General features: G+C 41.6%; 3 protein-coding genes and 1 long non-coding RNA gene across 4 annotated transcripts; 1 reads left to right on the plus strand and 3 right to left on the minus strand.

Annotated features, from left to right (window-relative positions):
- Positions 1-159: 159 nt before the first annotated feature.
- On the minus strand, positions 160-4,913 carry LOC112574445. The gene is made up of 9 exons (XM_025255525.1): positions 4,676-4,913; positions 4,201-4,402; positions 3,749-3,892; positions 3,376-3,500; positions 2,904-3,082; positions 2,240-2,483; positions 1,743-1,912; positions 1,431-1,567; positions 160-900 (listed from the first exon to the last, which is right to left on the minus strand). The coding sequence occupies exons 2-9, from the start codon at positions 4,362-4,364 to the stop codon at positions 864-866; spliced, it is 1,200 nt and encodes a 399-aa protein (XP_025111310.1). The 5' UTR covers positions 4,365-4,402; positions 4,676-4,913; the 3' UTR covers positions 160-863.
- Positions 4,364-8,896, minus strand: LOC112573710. Its single transcript, XM_025254291.1, has 9 exons — positions 8,666-8,896; positions 7,673-7,771; positions 7,199-7,294; positions 6,738-6,836; positions 6,283-6,356; positions 5,877-6,001; positions 5,142-5,365; positions 4,676-4,915; positions 4,364-4,402 (listed from the first exon to the last, which is right to left on the minus strand). Exons 1-9 carry the CDS (start codon positions 8,855-8,857, stop codon positions 4,364-4,366), a joined length of 1,188 nt encoding a protein of 395 aa, XP_025110076.1. The 5' UTR covers positions 8,858-8,896.
- Positions 8,897-10,858: 1,962 nt separating this feature from the next.
- Positions 10,859-12,568, plus strand: LOC112573711 (beta-1,3-galactosyltransferase 5-like). The gene is made up of 3 exons (XM_025254292.1): positions 10,859-10,863; positions 11,042-11,446; positions 11,741-12,568. The coding sequence occupies exons 1-3, from the start codon at positions 10,859-10,861 to the stop codon at positions 12,132-12,134; spliced, it is 804 nt and encodes a 267-aa protein (XP_025110077.1). The 3' UTR covers positions 12,135-12,568.
- Positions 12,569-15,922: 3,354 nt separating this feature from the next.
- LOC112574505 lies at positions 15,923-19,845 on the minus strand. The gene is made up of 2 exons (XR_003101446.1): positions 19,688-19,845; positions 15,923-17,163 (listed from the first exon to the last, which is right to left on the minus strand). It is a non-coding gene; the product is annotated as an uncharacterized LOC112574505 (long non-coding RNA).
- Between the last annotated feature and the right edge of the window lie 3,771 nt (positions 19,846-23,616).

Consider the following 23,616-nt stretch of genomic DNA (forward strand, 5'->3'; position numbering starts at 1 on the left):
ATTATTTAGGTTTGGGATGCACGGGGCAACCTAGTATAGACAAATTAAAACCTATGTAATTAAATGTATTGACCACACTCCTTTACATACTTTCATACAGACATGTCTCAGTCGCTGTCGAGAATCACACTTTGTGGAAAACAACAAATTACTCTTAAATTAACATCTAGACCAAGAGTTTAATATGTTTCTTTATGTAATATATTCAGTTCTGTGGTCACATTACAGTTTCTGACATCAATAAAATATCATCTGCAAATAAAAGGATAAATACTTCCCTGAAATGATGTGAAAACGTTGCCCCGTGTTTTCTATTGCTTATATTTACTCAAGAGAGTACATTACCAAAAAGCAAGAAAAGTATGAGGATGTAAACATCTTGTTTAATATTTTTAGCAGTCAGTATAATAAGTGAAGCCTCCACATGTGACAAGGGCTATAATTAGGGAGAAAATATAGGCAAATTTGATTATAAATATTTGAAGCAATGAGCTAGAAAGAGAATGTCGAAACCAGCTCACGTCTGTTTTGTTTTTGTTTGTTGGTTTTGTTTTTGTTTTTTGTTTTTGTTTTTTGGTTTTTTTGGGTTTTTGTTGTTGTTGTTGTTGTTGTTGGTTTTTTTTTGTTATTAAAACGAGGTTTTATCTATTTGTTTTCCTGGCATTAAAACGAGTTTACAACTGATTTTTTAAACATCGGGATGGGTGTAAAATACTGAGCAGTTCATCAGGTAGTGGCTATAAAATACTCAGGAGTCTCCGATGGACGGTGAAGAAAACTATTTTTTTAAACTATTAGGAAGTGACTCAGGCAGACACTTTGATCAGTCATCGATAAGGTGACAATCCTTTTACGCAATCCGTTCAATTCTGCTTGGTTACATTATTTAGTTCGGCAAACCTGTAACAGACAGATGGACAATAAGAAGTGTATAATTTATTTTCTACTTGACAGGCTTTTACAGTGTATTTTACAGTCTGTTATAATATATCCCCCATGTCTGACATTATTATAAGTGAAATTACTTGTGGTATTTTGACACCAATGCTCCATAAATCACGTGTTATTTTAACACCAATGCTTTGTAAATTAGAAACGCTAAGAATGAACTGTGTTCAGGTGCAGGTCAGGAGTTCACGACCCGGTGACCTCCCAAAACCTGTTGCGAGTTTTTTTTCATCTGTTTATACTTTTTAGCTCATGGATTACTTTTGCATAGGAAATGTTGTAACATGTCTTAACATCCCTTCGTCCATGAGTATTGAAAAACTGTGATTGTCACTGAGCTATTGACTGAGTTATCACTCTTTAAAGAATTCTTTAGTTCATACTTCTATCACGCACAACGAACTCGAGAAGGGAGAGCACAGACTCATGAAAAGAATTTACAATCACAATAAAAGCATGAGACATATAAGTGCAAAGCTTACCCGGACCATCTTCTAATTCCTCCTTGATTCAGCAGCCATTCGACAATGTCAGTCCACTCCATGGACACCAAGGCACTGACCAGACGTGTCCCAAAGTCTACAAGTGTCGGACATTTTCCTCGCACTCTTGCCAACATCTGTTCACAGTAATAGAAGTGATGTATAACTTTTAGTTATGCTTCAAACGATCCTGATAATTTTTAAGTAGACAATTCAACTAGAAACACATACATATATCTATATATGCACACTAAATGCTTGCACGTACACTCAGCAACACGCACGCACACGTGTTCACACACAAGTACAAACTTCGAATGTCCGGAAGACCGGAGAGCGTGTTCTCTCGTCGCTGACTATAGCATCCACCTCGGACCTGGTCAGCCCCATGCGGATGCTGAGCTGCTGAGCTTCTGATGCCAGGACTTTGTTGGCGATGTCCATCAGCAGGACGTCAGTAAATGGCTCCATCCTGTCTGCAACTGAATTATAAGCAGCAACATACAGTAGTATTTTGTAGATTTTGTGAAGCTGGTGTCAAGCACGGTCAAATTTACTTTCTAAAATAAAAGAAATGGCGTACTCGATATAATTGCATGAATTTGTATTCTTTTTTCATCATTATCCATTATTTGAAGACGCCAATAAAGCAAGTTAGTTGATTGGACTGAGCGCTCCTGGTGCTTTGGGTCTTCTCGTTCAGACACTCGGCCTATACTGCTGTTGTTTCAACAGTTTTGTATTGAAGAAAAAGATAGTTTCTCTGTCAAAAACAAATCCAAAGGTAAACACGTGGGATTCTTGCTTACTTTCAGATCCTGTTCCAGCCCCTGTCAAAGACTGTCTGTCCGTGCTGAGGTTAAATCTGAGGACGCCCATATCCTTCCAGACATAGTCTTGACTATTCCTTCCCCTTATCTTCTTGGAAATAGAGAAACCTCCCTCTCGCACGCGAACCTCTTGTCTTCCTCGCAGCACGAACTTGCAGAAGTCGCCACCGGAAGTGGAAGGCCATTTCATGCCATAGCGATAACTCAGCACGGCCTCTCTGTCCTGCAAGATGATGTCCGCACATTGTTAATTTGGGCTTTTTGTGTGCAATCTACACTATGGTCATCCTGTGCTATATCAATCAATCAATCAATCAATCAATCAATCAATCAATCAATCAATCAATCAATCATGTATATCATGTGATGTAATCACAAATGTTATAATTTATCCATCAGGACGTTTTCTTTGAAAACTCTAGTCGACAACAGCGGAAACATGATATAAATAATTTTTCACTAAATATCTGATGTTCATCTACACTAAATTCTCGACCGTTCCTTATCACTTTTATTCCTGATATTATTTTAAGCTAAATGTTCCGATGCTTGTTTACACTCGTCTGTACTACACATATAAATTCTACTGTTTTTATTTAATCTAAAATCTCACATTTTCCCGCAGTTTCTCGTCACGTCTTACCCCATGCTCGATGAGAACTTCCCCAACGACCATGATTAGAAAGGAGGTCACCTTAGGTACAAACAGCTCACCACTAAGCTGGAGAGCCATGAAGCCCCCCACCAGGTGTTTGCGAAGCTGATTGGACAGGTGTGCAGGTGACGTCACTACCACCAGCAGCTCCTGGCACTCCCGCCAACCTGTGTGAGACAAAGGCAGCGACAAAATACCAAAGGTGTTCTTCGTCGTGAAGCCTTAACATGACAAGTAGGTAACAAGCGAGGGCTACAAATATCTGGACAGAGCTTTAGCCCGAGTCAGGAAGCTACCTAGCTGGAGATCCCTAACGAGAAAGTAGTGGCTAAGTAAATACATAGCTTAGCCACAGACCAACAGCTGAAAGATCCTCTTATCATGGAAACTGTGGCTCAAAAACTCCTGAAACTGAAGGAAATAGTTAAAGAAATAAATGAAGAGAGAGAATGCAATTCACCTGGCCATGGTCTGGAAGCAACGAAGAAGACAACAGGTTTGTTTTTCCGCATCTTGTACTGTTTAGCCACTCGCCGGCGAAGCCTTTCTTCGGGTACGTTCTTCGTCACCTCCATCGCTGTCATCCTTAACAAGAAAAGTTAAAAAAAAGCGTTAGCAGAAGGTCCTTACAGTGTTGGAGGACAAAGAATAGGAAAGGAGTAGAAGAGGAAGAAGAAGAGAAAACAAAATCGGAGAAGAAGAAGATTAAGAAGTATAACAACAATAACAGCAACAAGAAGAATTTGTAGCAGATTTAGTAGTTATAGTTGTAGCTCTGAGTAGCCCTAAAATAAGTCATCAATATCGTCGTCTTCATCAGGAGTCCCACGTACGTCTGATTAATGGCGACGGGCATCTGGAAGCACTTGGCCTCTCTCGGTAGTTTGACGACCTCAACCTTGCGCCATCGCCCCGCCTCTCTTTCGTCGTCCTCAACGTCGCTCTCTGACCCCGAGGTCGAGTCCACTGATATCGTCCTTTGAAAATAGTTACAAACGTCCCGTTCAGTGCTTATTAACATCATATCTTTATTGATGGAAACAAAGTTTGTCGGTAATGTGGAGAGTACATAAAATGACTTTTGGCCAAAGGTCATAAGTCAAATATGAATTAAACTCGCAGCTACTGACAGATTAGTAGTGGTGTGGTTTAAAAAAATAATGGGATTATTTTTTTGTGGAAAAGTAGATAGCAGTGCGTTCATCAAAACTGGTGTAATTAGGAAACATCCAAATCAAGAGCTTCAAGTTCATTACAATGAGACCAATCAGCAAACCAGCATTACCTGGACCACACGGCAAGGTCCCCGCCATTGTAGCCTTGAGGACTCGGCACCGTCAGTCGAAGGTTTCTTTCGATATCGGGAGTGATATCCTCCTTGTTCATCTGGAATTTGTGGTAGCCTGTCTGAGAATGGACCTCACAGTCCTCCACTACACCAGACTCCATCAGCGCTTGAGAGTCTTGCACTGGCACACTGGCTCGATCTGTGAAACAGAATAAACGCACATCTCAGGTTCTTCTTTCCTTTTCATACAGACAAGCAAAGGAGGAGGAGGAAGAGGAGGACGGTCTGCCGAATTTCTCTCGTTTGAACGTGACACATAGGAGGGCAATACAAGCAAACGGGAAAGACCGACTCTCACAGTTTCAGTCTCCTATTTCCTTTGTCGTGGCACCCTGTGGACAACAGATCACTAGGAAGGACAAAACAGAGACAGAAGAAGAAGAGAGAGAGAAGAGAGACAAGGCCTACAAACCTGAAGTTGCCCTTTCACTTTTCCTTTGAAGACTTCGTTCACACCGAGTGTTACCCCATTGCCCACAGCGGATTCTATTTTATTACAGCCTTCACCAAGTTCTACTTTCTGTTGCATGGGACGGTACACCAGCAAGATAGTTCCCGCCAAGTCCAGCTCTGCGTCCACGTGACCTTCGGAAAAAGGAACATCCAAGTCCGCCGCAGGTGATTCTTCATCTTCAACACCCGAATCTTGGTCCTGCAGAAGAAAGATTACAAAAGAGTGTTTCACAATAGATATAAAACGAAAGACTCGCTTGAATTTAGAAAATACGTTGAGTTACTGATGCACCATGAATTTATTACCGCGTTTACCGAAATAGAAAAAAGGAATATAGTCAAAAGCATCAGAAAACCAGCTTCAATACCAAAAATACAACACAAGACAGTGTACGACAAACAGGACCTGCCTGTCGTGAGTTTACCTGCGCCGCTGGAGCCAAGCGGAGGTCCCTGACCTCCAGGGTCAGGTCTCTCTTACTTCCATCCGCTGACACCATCCGCAGCACGAGCTCACAGAAGTCCTCCAGACTGTCGCGCAGCGGGAAGACGAGATGCACGCGCAGCTGCTGCAACACACGGTACTCCGTCACCGGACCCCAGACCTCCTCGTCCTCTGTCCTCAGTGACGTCAGGTTGGTGCTGAGCTCTGTAGGCACGTGTAATATTAGCAACAACAACAACGACACTTAAATAATATGCGTGTTTTTTTATTATTATTATTATTATTATTATTATGTTGTTGTTGTTGTTGTTGTTTTACAGTATATGTAGTGTATGTGGATGGACAGATGCAATCCGTTCGACCTTCCTGTCAGGGATGTCTTTGTGCCCTTATTATTTCCCTTGCACTCGTGAATGCGAGGACATACATACACTGGATTTATACGATTGAAAATATGTTAGTTTGACATTGATTTATCACTATGCGATCACTAGTTCAAAAACATCTTATAAATAATTGTTTACAACTTTATTCCTGCCCAAGGTATATCAGACAACAGCATCGTTTGTAAAAAGTTAAATCTGCTTGTTCCCTTGAACATTGCGTGTAATCGAGTTTACTGTTTCTCACCTTCTAGTGATTTGTTTACACCATAACAATAAACCGTTAGTAGATTGTATATATTTTATGCAGCTTTAGTATTTACATCTCGTACCAGTGTAGGCGCGGAAGATGAATTTTTCATTCGTGTTACTTTGCGGCAGGAGCTGAATGGAGAAGTGGAGGTCGTCAGCCATGAATGTAGACCCCGGACTGAGTGTCATTACTGTGACTGGAGGACTAAACATAGTATTTATCAATTTATTCATTCATCTATCGATATATTCGTGAGTCTGTCGGTCATTTTTATCACCTCGTGACAGTAAACTTCATTTCTTATTGTAAATCATTTTTTTGCGAGTCGTTCAAAATCTCAAAATGTGACAGACATTCGTTTTGTTGGTCGGACATTTGTTATGTCAGTCATCTAGTCATATTACAATTCATCTTCTCGCTCAGTGTACTGTTTGTCACGCGCTAAAAAGTTGGAGAACTGTACTCGGCAGGTCTACCTTTCTTACCGACCAGGGGAGTATTCCCGTAGTATCTGATGTATGACGTTCCAGGTCGTCAGCTCGTTAGCAGTCTGACCAATCTGACGAGGACATATTCTCACATTAATTACATGTTCCTGCCGGTGTCATGTGCCAGAAGTCCCCCTTACCTCAGAAATCTGCCTCTATAATGCGCATGCGTCATAGTGAGATTTAAATAGTTAATTCGGAACATGCGTGCATTGATGTTTATGTTTAATTAAACAACTGATTACATTAATAATACATAAAATGTGTAGACGGTGCAAATAATAATTTTTAAGTAAACAAATAAAACATGAAATAAACTTTTAAGTAGTCACCAAACAAATACTCAAACCACATACTTTTTACAATTACACCAAGTTGTATCGGAAACCCCGTCTTTGAAAAAAAAAAGACTGGTTTGATTTAATTAAAAAGAAGACATTCAAGTGCATTACCCTTGTCGGAATGTAAGGATTGGCTCCTAAGAAAACCAACCAGCTGCAGGTCTCCACACAGGTGTTTCTGGCTGCGATGTGCAAAGGTGTCTGGCCACTCTGTGATTAAAATATTCTTTAAAATTGTCAGATCATCAACTGTGGTACGCAGTAAGAATGTACAACATACAAGACAGCCTGACCAGGTCACAGGCTATTTATAGCGGTTATGTCAGGTGACAGTCCATCCCACCACCCTCACCAAATAGGCCGTGGAGGACAAAGAGAAAAAGTCTGCGGTTATGGAATGATTAGGAAAGTGTTAGAGGAAGTAGATGAATATAAATATTTGTCTACAACTCTACATGTTGGGGCGTGCATCGTGCATATGGGTTTACACACACGCGCGTGTTCAAAAGTTCAAAAGTTCAAAAGTTCTATGTGCGAGTGAGAGAGAGAGAGAGAGAGAGAGCTAAGCTTACGTCATCCTGCACATTGACGTCACATCCTTGCATCATGTCGACCAGTAGCTGGTAGTTGTCATGTATGGCGGCTGCATGGAGGGCGGTGTGGCCTTGCTGGCGGGTATAGAATAGAATAGAACGAACCAACCAACCAACCAACGAAACAACGAACGAATACACGAACGAACGAACGAACGAACAAACAAACGAACAAACCAACGAACAAACCAACCAACCAACCAACCAACCAACGAAAGAACCAACGTACGAACCAGGGAACGAACCAACGAACAAACAAACCAACCAACGAACCAACGAACCAATAAACCAACAAACCAAAGACGAACATTAAATCTGTATAGTTCTCCATTTGACATCAGGAGAATTGTTTCCCCTCTCAATATCTGTCAAACGTTACAACACGTGACAAACTAGTAATCTCATCATTAGTTTATTATTTTTTTTTTTTCTTTGAAAGATAAGAAAGCTTACCGGGTCTCTAGTCATAGGATTAGCTCCCCTGTCAAGAAAGATTCGTGCAGCCAAACTGCTTCGATTCATAATAGCCACGTTTAGGATCGGCACTCGTCTCTGAAATATAAATTATTTGTTTTTAATTATTAGACACGACCGCAAAACACGAGCATGTGCTGGCCATGGGAGTGTGTGTGAGAGAGAGAGAGGAAGATTCATTGCGCCTGAAAATATTACTCTTCTCTGTTTTTAACCTTCTAGGTCAAAACCAAACATCTAACTTCTCTACATGAAAAACACTGTCCTTGGCATGAGACCAGGTCTGAGAAAATATGGTTTTATATCACACATGGTATTAAAAAAACTTGTCCCAGAGACATAGAAACACGTGAGATCTCACGTAGTATCGTGCCCTCTCGAGATTTTCGTCATTTGATGAGTGATGACAGTGAACCCTTTCCAGGGACACCCTGAAGCTTCCTGTTTACGGTCTGCTGTCTGCTTCTGGTGATCTACAGTTCGTGTCAACCCTCACCTGCTATCGCAAAAATACTTGACCTCTGGTACAGCAAGACCTCTTAGCTTTCGTGGTGTGGAGTTTGTGTACCTGTGTTTGAGGGTCGGATCACCTTCCTTAATGACCTTTTTGTTGCTGTCATTGAAGTCCTTGGTGTTGCTGATATTATTTACTTATTTATAGTGTCTAATGTATTCATGTAACAATGACATGATGTAATGTTCTTATCCTTTCTAGTACGTCCATCTTGCTTGTTATTCTGCTCCGATTTCAGCATTTAATTTTTCCAAAGGACCTAACAGAGAGGTAATAATGGTTATAAGCTGTTTCCTAATTTACTCAGTTCTGTTTTATTAATCCCCGTCCATCCTCCTCCCATACTTGTTATGGGACCTGAGAAGAGGTAGGCAGGAATAAAAAGAGTCATTGCTATTGTCTCTTGTTAGCTCGCCATCTGCCTAGAAAATACTGCCAGGTGTTTGTGTCTCACTCACTGTGTCCTGGAGTTCGTGGGGTGGCCCCAGGTCACCGCTGTCCAGCAGGCGAACGATTCTTGTGACGTCAGCCCGTCTTCCTCTGTTAATCTCCTCCAACAGCTGCTCCAGGCTACTTCTACCCTCCTCCTGTCTACGTCTGGTCCCCCTCGTCCTCGCCACGGCCCGTGAGTTACCCCGGGGGGCTGCCATCCGCAAGTGGGTCTCCCTGATAGTCTGTAACACACGCAGTACAGCAGCATAAAACATGTACAGCATTGAAAATACGTGATATACGTGACTGATGAAATAGATATTAAAAAACAAATGATCTGAGGGATACACAGACAACAAGTCGCTAAAATATGAATCTCATTTAAGACCCGCACAAGGATGTGTCGACAATGAACAAGAGCAGAATATGCCTCTGGATCATAGAATATTGTGCTAATGAATCATTTGAGACATAAACAATTTACTCAGGCCCTGAATAGTGAAGGAAGATGATGTGTCTGAGTCACGACATGTAAATCTCATGAGTTGAGATTAGAGAGTAGAGCAGGGTATTGGACCATCGATGCTGGGTTAGGCGCGGTACTAACCCCTTGTGGATGAACCTCGCTTAGACAATGGTGGGACAAAGTCTCACCCTGATGTACGAACCATGTCCTCTGTGTACACTCTGTTTAGTTCTACGCAGAGTTGGCGCTCAAACTTTCAACATCCAGAAACACTTATTCCAATAACAGAACACACAATACAGTACTCACCTTTAGCGGTGCTGCAGTTGTGGACCGAAGAAAGTGCTGAGACACAACTGCGGCAACGACACGAGGACCTGAGCCTGGAGCGTTCCTAACCCGCTGTGGGGCGACCTGACACACCGGCCTGAGGATTAGGAAAACTAGGAAACTCTTGATCTCCTCCGACCTAATCCACAATCTTGAGAGGGCTTAGTATACATGTCCTCACTTTTATCACAGTATAGCTTCGGGAATTCGGTCATAAGTGCCTGCGTGCGTGCGTGTTTTCTCTGTGTAGATACCTATATGAAAGTATGTTCTTGTGCTTCTATGTTTTTCTCTCTCCCCCGCCTTCCCCCCTACTACATATAGGTCAAAAAGGAAACAATATAGAGTATTTATGTCATTAACCTGATGTAAGATTCGCATTTGCAAACGGTTCTAAGAAAATCTTCATTAGAAATATTTTCTGACTGGCAAGCACAGAATATTGCATTTTGACCTCCCCTGCTAATGTTAAATGTTACCTCCCCTGCTAATGTATTTTATATAAGAAGGACGTCTAACCCAGTCTGTTGTAGTGAATTCTTTTTCCGCACAGAATCTTTAATTTCAGGATGCATCTCTCTGCTGATCTCGTAACTAGATTAAACTCTTCAATAATTTTGGAGACTACTTTTCTTGAAAACTAATTATTTGGTTTTTCTATAGTTGCAATACACAAGAGGTGGGTTGAACACCAGGCTCCAGTCACCAGTCATATTACCACACAAAAATTTCTTTCGATTATGTAGATTTTCATTTAATGTTCTGTAAAAAGCTTATGTAGACTCAAAACGTTCGGAACATGGCATAGAGAGATGGAGGCCAGTCGACCCTCCCTCAAAAAAGAAAATACTTAAAAGTTTTAAGAACAGAAAAAGTCAGCCCTGCACCTCTTGACGTGCGTGCTAATGAAAAGACTGCACACCAGAACGTGAATCCAAATGAATAATAAATAAGGGTTAGTCGTGTTCTCCAGGCTGTCTTTATAACCACAAGTGTGATCACATTGGTGAAACACGTGTTTGACAGCGTGTGCGCACACATCTCGTGTGAAAGGTGCACTATGTCATATCGAGATAACAGGCTGCACTGCATTGTACAGGTGTAACGAATAAACAAAAAGGTAACTTCATTGATTCTTGAGAATACAAATCGTCTGTGGCGCCTAATTGACCTGCATGACCTGCTAAACAAGTCATTAACAAGATGGCGACAACGGGTAGAGCACTGCGCTGGTTTCTAGTGCTGCTGGGCCTGGGCACACTCTGTTATCTTCCCTTGGAGATACACTTCAGACCGAAGATCAGCTTGAAGCTACTCTCTGTCTCTTCCAGTGTCCTAACATTTCAGAATATCTTGCCTTCTGCTTTGAGGAACACATCTGTGCGCGAGCGAACGCTGGAAGTTCCTCTCAAGAGTGAAGCCGATGGGGCAAGCGTTCTTCACTGCAAAACACTTCGTTGTTGAACACTTCGTCTCCAAGAAGCCTCGTCCTACGAACGGCAGTAATGTCGTCCTAAAGATCTTCAAATCCTTGTTGAACACCTCGTCGACGAACAGCTTCGACCGTCCTAAGAACGACAGTAAGGTCGTCCTGGAGATCTTGAAGATGGGAGCGCCAGTCCTCTGGCGAGGGCGTCCGTCCAGAGAAGTGTCGGAAATGCTTCCTGACGGACTTCCCGGAACTGATACCCAACGATGCCGTGTGCAGGACTGAAAGTAATGACACGCTCGACCTGGTGATGCTCGTGCTGACCACGCACTCAGCTGTGGAAAGGCGGCAGGCCATTCGCCAGACGTGGGCGTCCTTCACCCAAAACAACACGGCGGCCAAACTACGTCACGTCTTTCTGCTGGGAAGGTCACGTGATGCCCGGCACATGCGCAGTGTGCAGGAGGAGCAGGCTAAGTATGGCGACATCGTCATGCATGACTACATCGACAGCTACGGGAACTTGACGCTGAAGACGCTGTCGGGCTTCCACTGGCTGCTCAAAAATTGTCCTAATATCAGGTTTGTTGGTTTGTTGTTTGTTTGTTTGTTTGTTTCCCCTTTGTATTTTTGTTCTTTTGTTTCTTCTATTTTTTTCTTTCTTTGTCCTTTCATTTTTTGTTTGTTTGTGTGTTTGTGTGTTTGTTTGTCGGTCCTCTTGAACAGTCACTTGCTTTGACTAATCACTTGTGTTTGTCCTGCTGATTGAGCATTTTCATTTAACTTATAAAAGTTTCTCTCTTTCTTGTCCAGTCACTTAATCGCAAGAACACTTCAATCTGTTTTCTTGACCAGTCACTCGTGTCTGTCCTACAGATTCTTCCTCAAAGTTGACGACGACGTGTGGATGAATGTTCCGACCCTGCTCAATCTGCTACAAACGAAGGATACAGAACTGCAGACGGCAATCGGGGGAACCTGTTTCCACAAAATCGAGCCCATCCGCAACAATGCTTCCAAGTGGTATGCCTCGTTTGAGTCGTACCCGCACCCGCACTACCCCGCTACTGCTCGGGTCCGGCCTACACCAGCTCCCTCAGGTGGCGCGCAGTGTGGTGCGAGTGTCACCGGATGTACCCTTCTTCCACCTGGAGGATGTGTACATAGCACTGTGCATGAGAGAGTATGGAGGCAACTTCGTCTTGAACCTCGAGGGTTTCAACCCACGAGTATGGAAACAAATGCATGCTGCGTGGAGCGGAAACGGTGACTGTACACAGGGTATCGGCGATAAAACTGATGAAGATCTGGTCGGCGAAGTGTCCGTGACACACGACTGTGAGACTTCCGGTGGGCAATATTGTATTTTTGGGTGGATCAAAGGTTCTTGGCAACATAACAGAAACATATTTTTGATTATTCAAAACAAAGAATAGCCCTGTGCCACAAGCTGGGTCACACGGTGCCAACAAAAGCCTGAAAAATGTCTTCAAGGGAGGGAAACAGAGAATTGCGAAATACGCTACACAACGTGTTACGTCCCTTGACCACGTCGTCTGCATTGGACTGTTTGTGGCAACTTAGGATACCTAGAACACTAGCTAGACAGGTTTTTTGGTGAGGTCAACCGTTCCTTCCTGAGTGCATCTAACGAATCACATTCCAGGTCGTCTGTCCTGTAGTGGTCTATCCAATATGAACAAAAGACAACAATTCGCACCTATCACATGTCACTACAGGTAAACTAGCGGGGTCTTATATATCATCATCTACAATCAGTCAAGATTCTTTAATCTGTCACCTTCTAAGTGGCATATGAGATATTAAAAATATATCCATACATGTTCTCACATATCTTTATAAATATTATCTATTATCACATACACACACTCACTGGTTGGTTTATGACAGAAAAAAAACAAGACAACAGCAGCAGACAACAACAACAGGAAATAAAAGGGAAATTAATTCTTCAAGCCTTCTCCCGTATAGCTGCATATGTAGTCAAGTAAATTAAAAGATATGAACACATGTAAGCAAAGAATAAAAACGCTTTCGTTCAGTATGTTCTTCGCATATATTCTGTGTTCTTTACTATTTTTTTACTCCCAAGGAGTACTACTTACATCCGAGAGAGAGAGAGAGCCTGTGTTTTAAGTCAAGCTGTTATTTTACTAGAACTGAGTAAGCCATGTCATGCACAGTAATCTCTGTGTGTGTGTGTGTGCACGTCACAACCATACACACATATACTCAAACTACTCCATCATATTATGAATACAATATATATCATGTAATCAGACTAAAACACACAAGCGTGTGCACGTATCTGTTGTCAAGGAGCATTCTGGGTAAATTCTCCAGAACATTCTGTGGTTCTTTCAATGCTGAAGCTGTCGTCGCCTCTATTCACTGCACGGTCAAGGACTTGCTCTCATTCCAGATTGGACTTTTTATCGTTTGCCGAATCGAAAGTAACGACCGACCGCACTTCCTGTCCTTTCATGCACTGTGTCCAAAGACAGCACAGTTGGCACCAGGCATGACAATGTCTGTCGGTATTTTTTTCTTATTTTTGCAAATCAGCAATTAAAACAAGAAATAAGCCAGAGCTGCCACACTGGAAACACCATGAACGGCAGTTAATATTGCACAGAGTTAGTCTGATATACATCTAACCTCTAACACCATTATATGGACGTCTAACTTCTTACATCTTACATTATTACAATAACTCGTATCAACCTACATAGCATTCTAACCTCGTGTTTATCCTTTTCGTTGGTTAGAATATTGTCGTTTATAAAGATCCCTCTGCTTTAAAGAAATGTCTTGTGTCCCCCATTGTTAAACAGAGATTTGTTGCAAATAAGTCCATCAACACTTAGGGTCCCTGCTACCGTTTTGCAAGACGATCAATCGCAAAGAAACACAGAATGAAAGAACGATGTATTAAACCTTATTTTACTTCAGGAGTATTGCAGGCACTGACATGAAGAATGTTACTTCATCAGGTGAAGACCTGTCAAGATGAATCCGCTGGAGGTCTTGCTTTGTAAGTTAAGCTGTGTGCCGCCGACAACTTGACAATTGCCTTTCAAATTCTGTGTAGAGTTGACCTCAGCTGCCGTCTACGCAACGAAAGACAGAAAGAAAGAAAGACATAAAGAAAGAAACAAACAAAGAAAAAGACAAACAAATAAAGAAACAAAGAAACAAAAAACAAAAAGGGAAAGAAACAAACGAAAGAAAGAAAGAAACAAAGAAACAAATAAACAAACAAAGAAACAAAGAAACAAACAAAGAAACAAACAAATAAACAAACAAATAAACAAACAAAGAAACTAAGAAACAAACAAAGAAACAAACAAAGAAACAAAGAAAGAAAGCAAGAAAGAAAGACAGAAAGACCATTAAAACTGTTTGACGTAAAGATAAATCTTTTTCCTCTCAATCTTTATCAAATGTCGCACCAGCCTTGTGTTCAATCAGGTGATTGAATCAATAATTTATCAGACATTTTTATCATTCTTACCGGTTCTCTAAGCACAGGATTAGCTCACCTCGCCAGCAGGACCCTTGCAACAGAACTGCTTCGATTAAGAAAATCCGCATTTAGTGCAGATACTCGTCCCTAATATGTTTATGATTTTACATGTGTTTCACACACACACACCCTCCTTGTCACCCACATACGTGCATGTTCTTAAACCAGAAGTTATAATATGATCTTAAAAATCAACTCTAATAAGTTTTTGAAGTCAACGAGTGCCTGTATGGTGTCCCATCAAATGTATACACACTTTAACAACGCAATTATGTTTCTTGCTTTTCAGATTTAACCCATTGGAAGTAATTAATGCCAGCCAGACTAAGCTTTGAACAAAAGGAATTCATCCTAAAATGCTACTGGAAGTCTGAAAAAGCAGTTGCAAGACAAAGATTCTTGATATTTGTTATTCCAGTACATTATCAGTCGTCCCTAAACAAGAAAGATGGAAGCAGGAGTGAACAAGGCATTTATATAATATCTGTAGAATTTAATTACGTTTTGCGCGTGTAGCTGAATGGTATTAAAACGCAGACGAATTTTTGCCAAGTGGGACAGTTAACATGTTCATGCAGGGAGGGCAATTCTTCACCCAGATCACAATTATTAAAGTTGCCGAGAATAAAGAAGCCTGATAGGTAGATTTATGCCAGAATTCTTTCGTGATGAGGTCTTGAATAATGGATGAGTTACAGCCTTGTCAAGCTCTAACAGTTGTTCGGAATCAATCACTATTGCTGTTCTTGAAATGGATTGTCCTGGGGTCTTGTCATGAAAATGATCTATTACTTTGATAAGGCCGGCAGTAATGAATTTCTTCTATGAAGATTGACAGGAATGATTCAGTTGTTCTGTATGAAGTTCAACATTACTTGGGTGAGTGGCGAGAACAATGATGTGATTGAGTCTGTCTGTTGTGTAGACCACTCTCACTGCTCTCTAGAGCTTGTTACTGACTGTTGTGAAGATGCAGGTCATTGCCTCCCTACTTCTTCTCGGGAAGGTTTGCATAAACTATTTGACTTTTTTTTCCTGTTGCTTTGTTGCAAAGTCAATCACATTTTTTTCAAGTCTTTTGGTGTTAGGGACAGCTACTTATTTCATTAATAATGAGACGCTGCTGTCATTTCCTTTGCTTTGGTGATTGTGTTTGTGGTTGTGTTTGTTAGTTAAATTTTAGTGTCAATCAGTATTCATGCCAGTCTTGCTAGACCTCTGTGCTACTTCCCACAAGAACGCTTTTCAGTTGGAGTGTTATATATTTTCAGTATAAAGCAATAATACCTGGACATACGACATAAGTGTTTACTATTGTCATTAGCTTTATTTTTTGTTACAGAAAACAGTTATTATCATTATTATTTTCATCATCATCATTATCAGCTGCAGCAGTACAGTTTCGGAGGGTTAACAAAACACTTGAAATGCGAAAGAAACGTCCTCATAGCAAACAATAAATATTACATAAACGCGCGCACGTGTACACGCATGTACAAAAACTATTTTGATAAGAAAAGCCTCGTTATTTTATTTACTGTTTACTTAGTACAACAACATTGAAAAGAGTTAATAAAACATTTTTGTCTCACTGGAATGCACAAGCGAATAAAGAGAGCGCTATTGTCAAAAGTACACTGAATTCCCGCCCACGTGACAACAACAACAAGAACTGTGACAACCATGAGGTATAATCATTGTGACACTTTCTCTCCTTCCATCCTGCCATTTCTTTGGCTCTTCGATTTCCGTTGCCACTAGCGTCATCCCTCACTTCATTGCTGGACGTCGATCGTTAAAATATCAGATGACAGGACAGCAAGACTCCTTCCCCTTAACCCATTTACATCCCACACATGCTTACACTCACTGTACTCTCATTGGTTCTTATAAACAACAATGTCGCCATCTACAACTCACAATCGTTCTCCTGAAAAGCAGAAAAAAAAAATTATCGACAGCAGCTTTACAATTTTTTTTTTTATATACTTTTTGTTACCTACCGGTGAATGGCCGCCAACAGCTGTTCTTAGCAAGGTGAATCGCAACCATTGAATATTACAGTGAATCAAAGAATTCTTTAAAAAAAAAAAAAGTAGAAACTGTGAATTTTTCCTTCTGTAATCAGGTCACGTGTTGCTGTCATGTCTGTCTTCAACCGGTCTCTCCGGTCCAACTTTTTGTCAATTTAAATAAAGCAAGGACAAGCGAAAGAACAAAAGCAAAGAAACAATAAAAGAAAGAAAACAAAAGAGAAGTCAGTAGGATATGAAGGAAAGAAAAAGAAAGAAAGGGGGACAAATAAAAGAGAAATAAAAATATATAAAGAAAAGGGAAAAGCCAATATGGCAGTGAGGAAGAAACTCTATCCGATCAAAAATCTTAATGAAGCTTCGTTGGTGAGTGGAGCTAGTCTGTAGGTGTCAAAGGTCAGCGTTTTATCCAAACTCACTATCACTGCACTGCGGGCTCGGATTAATACTTCAAGTCATTAAAGATGCACCGCCAGCGCCGAAGTCCTCTATCATCGTTAATGTCAAACTTTGACCGCAAGTGTCAAAGGTCAAGATTTAGCCGGCGCCATGATGACCGTAGCGTGGACACGGGTGGCGGGGGTCAGTATTTTTCCAGGTCCTCTATGACGGGCTGGTCCTGCTGCGCCATCTGGGCGCTGCTGCCGCTTCGCTTCTTTTTCATCTCCTGCAGCTTGTCTTGTAACAGCTTACCTTGGCGCTCCTTGTCCGCTGTCAACCTGTAAAATGTTGACCGAAAACATAACAAAAGAAACAAAAGAAACTGCAAAAGAAATAGCAAATTACAAAAACAAATGAGTCTCACAACATTTTGACCCCTAGAAAGTAATTGAAAGTGTTGGAAGCCGCCAAATAGTGCACACAACAAACATAATAAACAAAATCGAACGAAAACACAATAAACTCGAACATACAAAACACAAAGCACACGAAACGCGTAAAACACACAAAACTCGCAAACACACAAAACACAAAGCACACAACTCGTAAAACACACAAAACAAAGAAACAAAACAGAAATAAAAACCATGAATAAAAACAAAGACAAATAAAACAAATAATAATAATGAATAATAATAATGAATAAGAACAAATAAAAAATAAAATAAAAATAAAATAAATTAAAAAAATAATCAATAAAAACAAAGACAAAAAGAACAAAAAACACAAAGCATGAAACAAAAGCAAGACAAAAAGACTTTTAAATAGTGATCACTTGATTTGAACAAAGCACACACATGTTGAGTTCACAAGCCAGGTCTCTTAGCACTTCCTGTTGATACTTGTGACCTTTTGTTGCAGGAAGGAGCATGCACATCTACTGGCATAAAAACTAATTATTTATTAAGCTAAAATAAACGACGTTCTTTCGGTCTTTCTCAGTCATCTCCAGGGAACTATTTTTTTCGTGTTGGTGTTTTGTATTCTTTGGCGGCTGGCAATAGCTTTACGGGAAGAAATGGACCTTAGGAGCGGATGTGATTTTAACAGATCAATAGGTACAGGATACATTTTGTTAAACAAAGCAGCTTCCGGGGCACGCAGAAGTGACTGGTCTGGCTAGGACATTGGCATTGAGCAGTTCCAGTTCCTTACTTGATGTCGCCAACGGACAATGCTCCGAATATATACCAAGCGTCAGCACCCTCCTACCCGAGCACCCCTCCACCCAGGACCTGCATTCGATCCTAGTAATGCCCCTGTTTAGTGGCTGCGGCGTTTACAAACCGACACTAACACATCCTCTCAGGTAAAAAAACGGTAAAGGTTGTAAAGACAATGCCGTCACCGGAACCGAGCACGCGCCATCGTCGGGAAGACAATGTCCTTTCTAGAAGTCACTGAAACCCAGCACGCCTTGAGAGAAAAACATTTATCCTGTACAAACCTCAGTCAAGCGAAAAAAAGGGGAAGGTGGAGGTGGGTCGGGGGTTTGAAAGCCAGGATGAGAATAAGAGATGGGACGCCATTGATCGGCTGTAGTCCCTGGTCACGTGGTAATGTTTTTTGCCAGACGTCTGAGTGTTTAAGCCTCGTGCTGACACAGGAGAACAGAACCAACGATTGTATCTGTTGCAGCTAATGGTTCAGTTTTCTAAAGACAAAGAAAGGGACAATAAAACCATCGATTTGGCTGTTAAAGAACAATTCTTGCGTTTCTTGATGGTGCTCTGTTTGTGGACCCACTTCCCCCGCTTCTCCGATCCCCCCACATCCTGTCCAAACCTCCGTCGATAGGATGGTATCAACTAGGGGGATGGTGTTTACCGGATCTGTGTGGTACTAGGACACTAGGGAGGGGAGTATAAACGCAGAACACTTTTGTGTGTGTGTGTGGTTTTGTTCTGTCTTCCTGTGTTTAATAATTTAGTTGGTCCCTACAAAAATAATAATTATGCAAAGGTCTGCGCGTGCAGTTGCCAAGCCTGCTGGCTGATAACAATTAGTCTGTTACAAATGAGTGGGCAGGAAAGGGGAAAAGTGACCTCAAACCATGGATGATTTTTTTATCATTTGGACATATTGTATTTTCACTTGGAGCAGTGGTTCTTAACCGGGGTTCGATCGAACCCTAGGGGTTCGGTGAGTCGGTCTCAGGGGTCGGTGGAGCCTCCGCCACGGAGGTCCATGACACACCCGACTGATTATGTAAATGCGTGATGACACTAAAGAAGGTTTCAGTGAATGTGCATATGAAACTTGTGGGTTCTGTACCTCAGACAAGGTTAAGAACCACTGACTTGGAGGCATGATCTTCCCAGAACATGCAGTCACCTGCAAAGTCTCTGCCGGTCCATGCAAATTAGCCTGAACGGAGACTGGTCCAGGCAATATTCTGAGGGGCAGACCTTGGAAGCATCTTGCAGCCTGAAAGATGTCTGTAGTCTGCCCTGCTTCCTCTTGGCACATATTGAGGGGTGAGAAAGGAAATTATTTGTTTATGTGGTGGTTTGATCTTCTGTTCCCAGCTCAAGTTTAAATATTGTTTTGTCTGTTTTCTCCTCTCTGGAGAACTGTTGGTACCTGTGGTGTCTGTGAATGGCTTAATGTTCTTTATATCTTGTCATACAGACCCTGTTTTTAAATATGTTAGGAGGAGAGGGACGGACATCCTTTTTCACACTCCATGCCATAGACACGGTAAACCACACCAAGGCCTTTATATTGTGCGACCGTTTAGCTGTACTGAAAGAAACAAATAAACAAATAAAAAGAAAGTGGAAGGGAAAGGAAGATACCCACATTCTGTCCATCTCCAGCGCCTTCTCCAGCAGCTTTAGCGCCTGCATGGTGCGGTCCTCCGCCATCATCTTCTTCTGTCGTCTGATTCTCTCCAGTCGCTCCTGCTGCCGCTCGCGCTCGCGTTCCGCATGCGCGTCGCCACGTTCATGGTGTGCCCAAAGCAGCACCGCGCCGAGTCCTCTGGTGAAGCGGTGAACCAAACAACACAAACAACTCACACGTGATGCAGCCACAAGTGGTGTGTGTTTGTGTTTTAAATAAAATTATATAAAGTTTTCTGTATATAAAGATATGTCTATATGTATTTCGATGAGTGTGAATATTTTTACCTAATACGGGGTCTAGACAGGTGTATGTCTCGTAACTAGGAGACAAGAGGTTATTCCTTGACTTCCATCCAAATTTCATTTAAGCCCCCTGCCCCAGGTAACGACTTACGCTTTCTCAGGCTGTTATTTGTGGGTCGAGCTGTGTACACGACAACACACCAACGTACCTCTTCGATGGTCTTGATGTCCGGGGGCGAGGGTGTGACCGGCAGGCTTCGCGTCGTTCGCGCGCTGGGGGAGGGCGAGCGAAGGGTCACGGGGTAGGCCGGCACGGACAGGGAGCTGGCGCTGCGTCCGTCGTCGTCAGAGATGGCCACCCGCCGACGTCGTTTTCGCGTCGCCGCTCCAGTGGCGGCTTCTCGTTGATGATGGAGAGGCGGGAGACCGCGTCACGTGATGCACGCGGAGATGACTGCGAGAGTTCTCACCTCGTCTCTCTTCTGAAATTAGTTCCAAAGTGGTAATGTTAGTTTCCGAGGTCCCTGGCTCATCCCAACATCACGGGGAACAATGATACGTGACTTCAAGTACCCCAGGAGATGTGGCGAGGAAAGCTAAAAGATTTAGAGGGACGGATAAATAAATAACATTATTAACATGCAAATCAGAATAAATGGCGTTATTATCAAGTAAAGAGGAATAAATCATTATTTATTAATAAATCATAAAGAGGGATGATATCATTAATACGAGCACATAAATAAATGACATTAGCACCTCAACATTAATAAATGTCATTAACACCTTAATGAATGATACTACCATCTGAATATATAAATGACATTAATTACAGGTATGGATGAATAAATAACAGATAACGATGAATAAATGACAATAATTTTCAATTATTATTTTCATATTATTAACAAGTAATAACGGAAAAGTAAAATGAAAATAAGAAATTCAATAAAAATTCAAAAATCTGAACAAGACTTTATGCACGTTCGAAACTGATCAATTAATCTTAATTACATAATGGGAGGAGGCGTGAAACAGAAAGGAAGAAAGGAAGCCACACAAAGGAAGAAACAAACGATGAATAGAATTTCAAAAAAAAAATAATAATAACAAATCGCGTAACGGCATAGCATTCTGGTATCGTACCGTAAGACTCACGCTCTCCAGAAAGCTTGACCGTGTTCGAACCTCATGGCGGTCTAATGTCGCAGGCGGGCCATAGTTCTCAACATAATCGATGACGTGATTCCTGGTAGCATAAGACTCCATGCTAGGTCACAGTAGCGATTGATAAACACATGATGGGGCTGCAGACAAAAGACCAAACACTTGTCTCTTCTCTAAGTGTCATAATTTACTCGAGTTTTTCTGCTCTATCGTTCTTTAGCGCTAGCTAGCCTTTTGCTTATCTTGAGCTTGTAAATATTCTCTACTCATGCGTGAGAATCTGTAATTAAAAATTGATGTTTGCTTGCTCTCGCACTATCTTTCCGCGGCGCGCTCTTGTCAAGCATCAGTGTGCAACGCTTTTCAGGAGTACAGGCATTAACGGCGTAGTCTTTTTAGGCTACTTATGGCGAGTGCGTACTCATTGGAAAACTACGAACACACACTTCAGGCAGAGCGCTGAACTATTGAGATAACGTAAGTTATACGAGTGGATTGCGTTCTTATCATGCGTCGCGAATCACTTAGCCGAACACCCGTTGCTGTTTATAAGTCAGGAGCAAGCTTTCTTAGAGGGGAAGGCGTCTGTGAGAATTCTTGATATACATCATGCTGAAAGGGCACTTTGCACTATTTCTTTGCTATTTCTCTTTTAAGAGTGAATCTCCTATTAGACACGAATGTAATTTTTATTTAAACACAATTTTACGGGACTAGTACTTCATGGGCATTTAGAGGAGATGCTTTCATTGCTTATTTGCACTGCCGCTTTTGAATTTTTTTTCAATCCAGTGATTTTTAACTATTTTTCCCTTTGTTCGAGGAACGCCATGGTGCACGTTGGGACGCAGCTCTGCTGACTCGTGGCGCGCCAATAGACCAGGCGGCCCCGCAAGTGTAACTATGTGGCAGCAACGGCAAAAGCCCAGGACTCTAAAGCCTACGAGGACCGTTCTCGCGACAGTATAGCGACCAGAAGTTTTGATTAGGGCGACGTCAAAGGAGGGAAAAAAGGCATTGAATAGCAGGGCGTGATTCACCTTGATGGCCAGGGTCACGAAGTCGATAGTTGGCGATGCTTGACACTGCTACACAATGGGTTGAACTCGTAGGCGGGTAAGCTATACGTCGGCTGGAGAGTGGTCGGTGAACAGCGATGCCTCAGGCGCATGGTACGAGCTAGGTGCACTACGCAGCGCCATGCGGACGTTCTGCGGAGCGAAAGCCCGGTACATGGCAGAGCGAGCTTGCGCGTGAGGTGTTTGGATGTCGTTTGCTTGCTACTAGGCTCTGTTGAGAAATCGTAGCTGGGCCTGTTACCGATCAAGTAGCGATATGAAACTAGATGTATGGTCAGACTGAAAGAGTAATGAAATAAGTGACTATTTCGCCTATCCATCACACTTTCTAGGACAGCTCTCTGCGAGCATGAGAGGAGGCATAACCGGACTAGCTTAAATACTTATTGCAGGACTAGTGGCCTAATCTATTTTTAGCTTCATGTTGTGTGTTCTTGCAATAAGTTTGCTTTTCAATTATTATTCAGTGTCTCATCGTATATTTTTGAAATGTTTGTTCATAGCATAACTGGCAGTTATATCTTGTTCGCTATTACGCATTGCTCATGCCGTTTCGCAAAATAGTCGCATCATTGCGCATCGTGTCTTCTTTCCTCATACGGAGCATCTAATATGATATTTATTAGCACGATGTCATGTTATCTTTCTTTTTCTCCACCACACATACTATGTTTCCCCTGCCGTGCTTTCTTCATCATCATTTGATCAATGTTCATTTTCCCAGCACAGCCTATCATGGTTTCGCTGTGTTTTTCATCAGGCAACAGCCTGTCCATATGTGTGACACTGGTCAGATCTTTATTGCAGAGTCTTTGTGTGTGTGAAATAGAGCGAGAGATACAAAGGTAGACATACAGGGATACAGGGAATAGTGTTGTTTGAAAATGTTATTAGAATTTTAATATAATCTGTCATTTCATATCAGTTCATTAGTATTTTTGTATGACTAATAACATGGATCATAATATGAAAAAACATGTTTTTAAGCCATCAAAATATTCTTTTGCGGTCCGTTAATTTAAAAAATAAAATATCTCAGCCTATTTCAAAGGTTGATAACCAAAGTTCAACCACCCATTGCCTGAGTCTCTGCCCATATACACCTGTAGTTGTTCTGTGTATGGACACAGGAATCAACATTAACTTATTTTACAGTTTAGCATTGTTTTAACGAAGTAGCAGAATGATAAAACTATCAAATAAACATGCAGTTTATAAAATATTCTCCTTTTACCAACAGTTTTATTTATAATCCTCCTATGTCTTCAATACTTGCAAGGTTACTTTTTATTTAGACAGAGGGACAGAAGTCAACTGACAGACAGATGTAAGTAGAGGCAGTTAGGCAAACGGACAAGCAGAGATTATGTCTGGCTATCACAACTAGAAATAATTT

Source organism: Pomacea canaliculata, linkage group LG10 (assembly GCF_003073045.1).
Source record: "Pomacea canaliculata isolate SZHN2017 linkage group LG10, ASM307304v1, whole genome shotgun sequence".
Classification (NCBI taxonomy): Eukaryota; Metazoa; Mollusca; class Gastropoda; order Architaenioglossa; family Ampullariidae; genus Pomacea; species Pomacea canaliculata.

Excerpts from the sequence above, each read along its gene's own strand:
- LOC112574445 (XM_025255525.1), bottom strand. The coding sequence starts at position 4,364 with ATGGAGTCTGGTGTAGTGGAGGACTGTGAGGTCCATTCTCAGACAGGC. Across the intron at positions 3,893-4,200 it reads GACCTTGCCGTGTGGTCCAG|GACGATATCAGTGGACTCGA; the intron begins GTAATGCTGGTT and ends CTATTTTCAAAG. Across the intron at positions 1,913-2,239 it reads GGCTGGAACAGGATCTGAAA|TTGCAGACAGGATGGAGCCA; the intron begins GTAAGCAAGAAT and ends CTTATAATTCAG.
- LOC112573710 (XM_025254291.1), bottom strand. The coding sequence starts at position 8,857 with ATGGCAGCCCCCCGGGGTAACTCACGGGCCGTGGCGAGGACGAGGGGG. Across the intron at positions 6,837-7,198 it reads ACGTCAATGTGCAGGATGAC|AGTGGCCAGACACCTTTGCA; the intron begins GTAAGCTTAGCT and ends TTTTAATCACAG. Across the intron at positions 4,916-5,141 it reads GCTTGGCTCCAGCGGCGCAG|GACCAAGATTCGGGTGTTGA; the intron begins GTAAACTCACGA and ends TTTCTTCTGCAG.
- LOC112573711 (XM_025254292.1), top strand. Across the intron at positions 11,447-11,740 it reads AAAAATTGTCCTAATATCAG|ATTCTTCCTCAAAGTTGACG; the intron begins GTTTGTTGGTTT and ends TCTGTCCTACAG.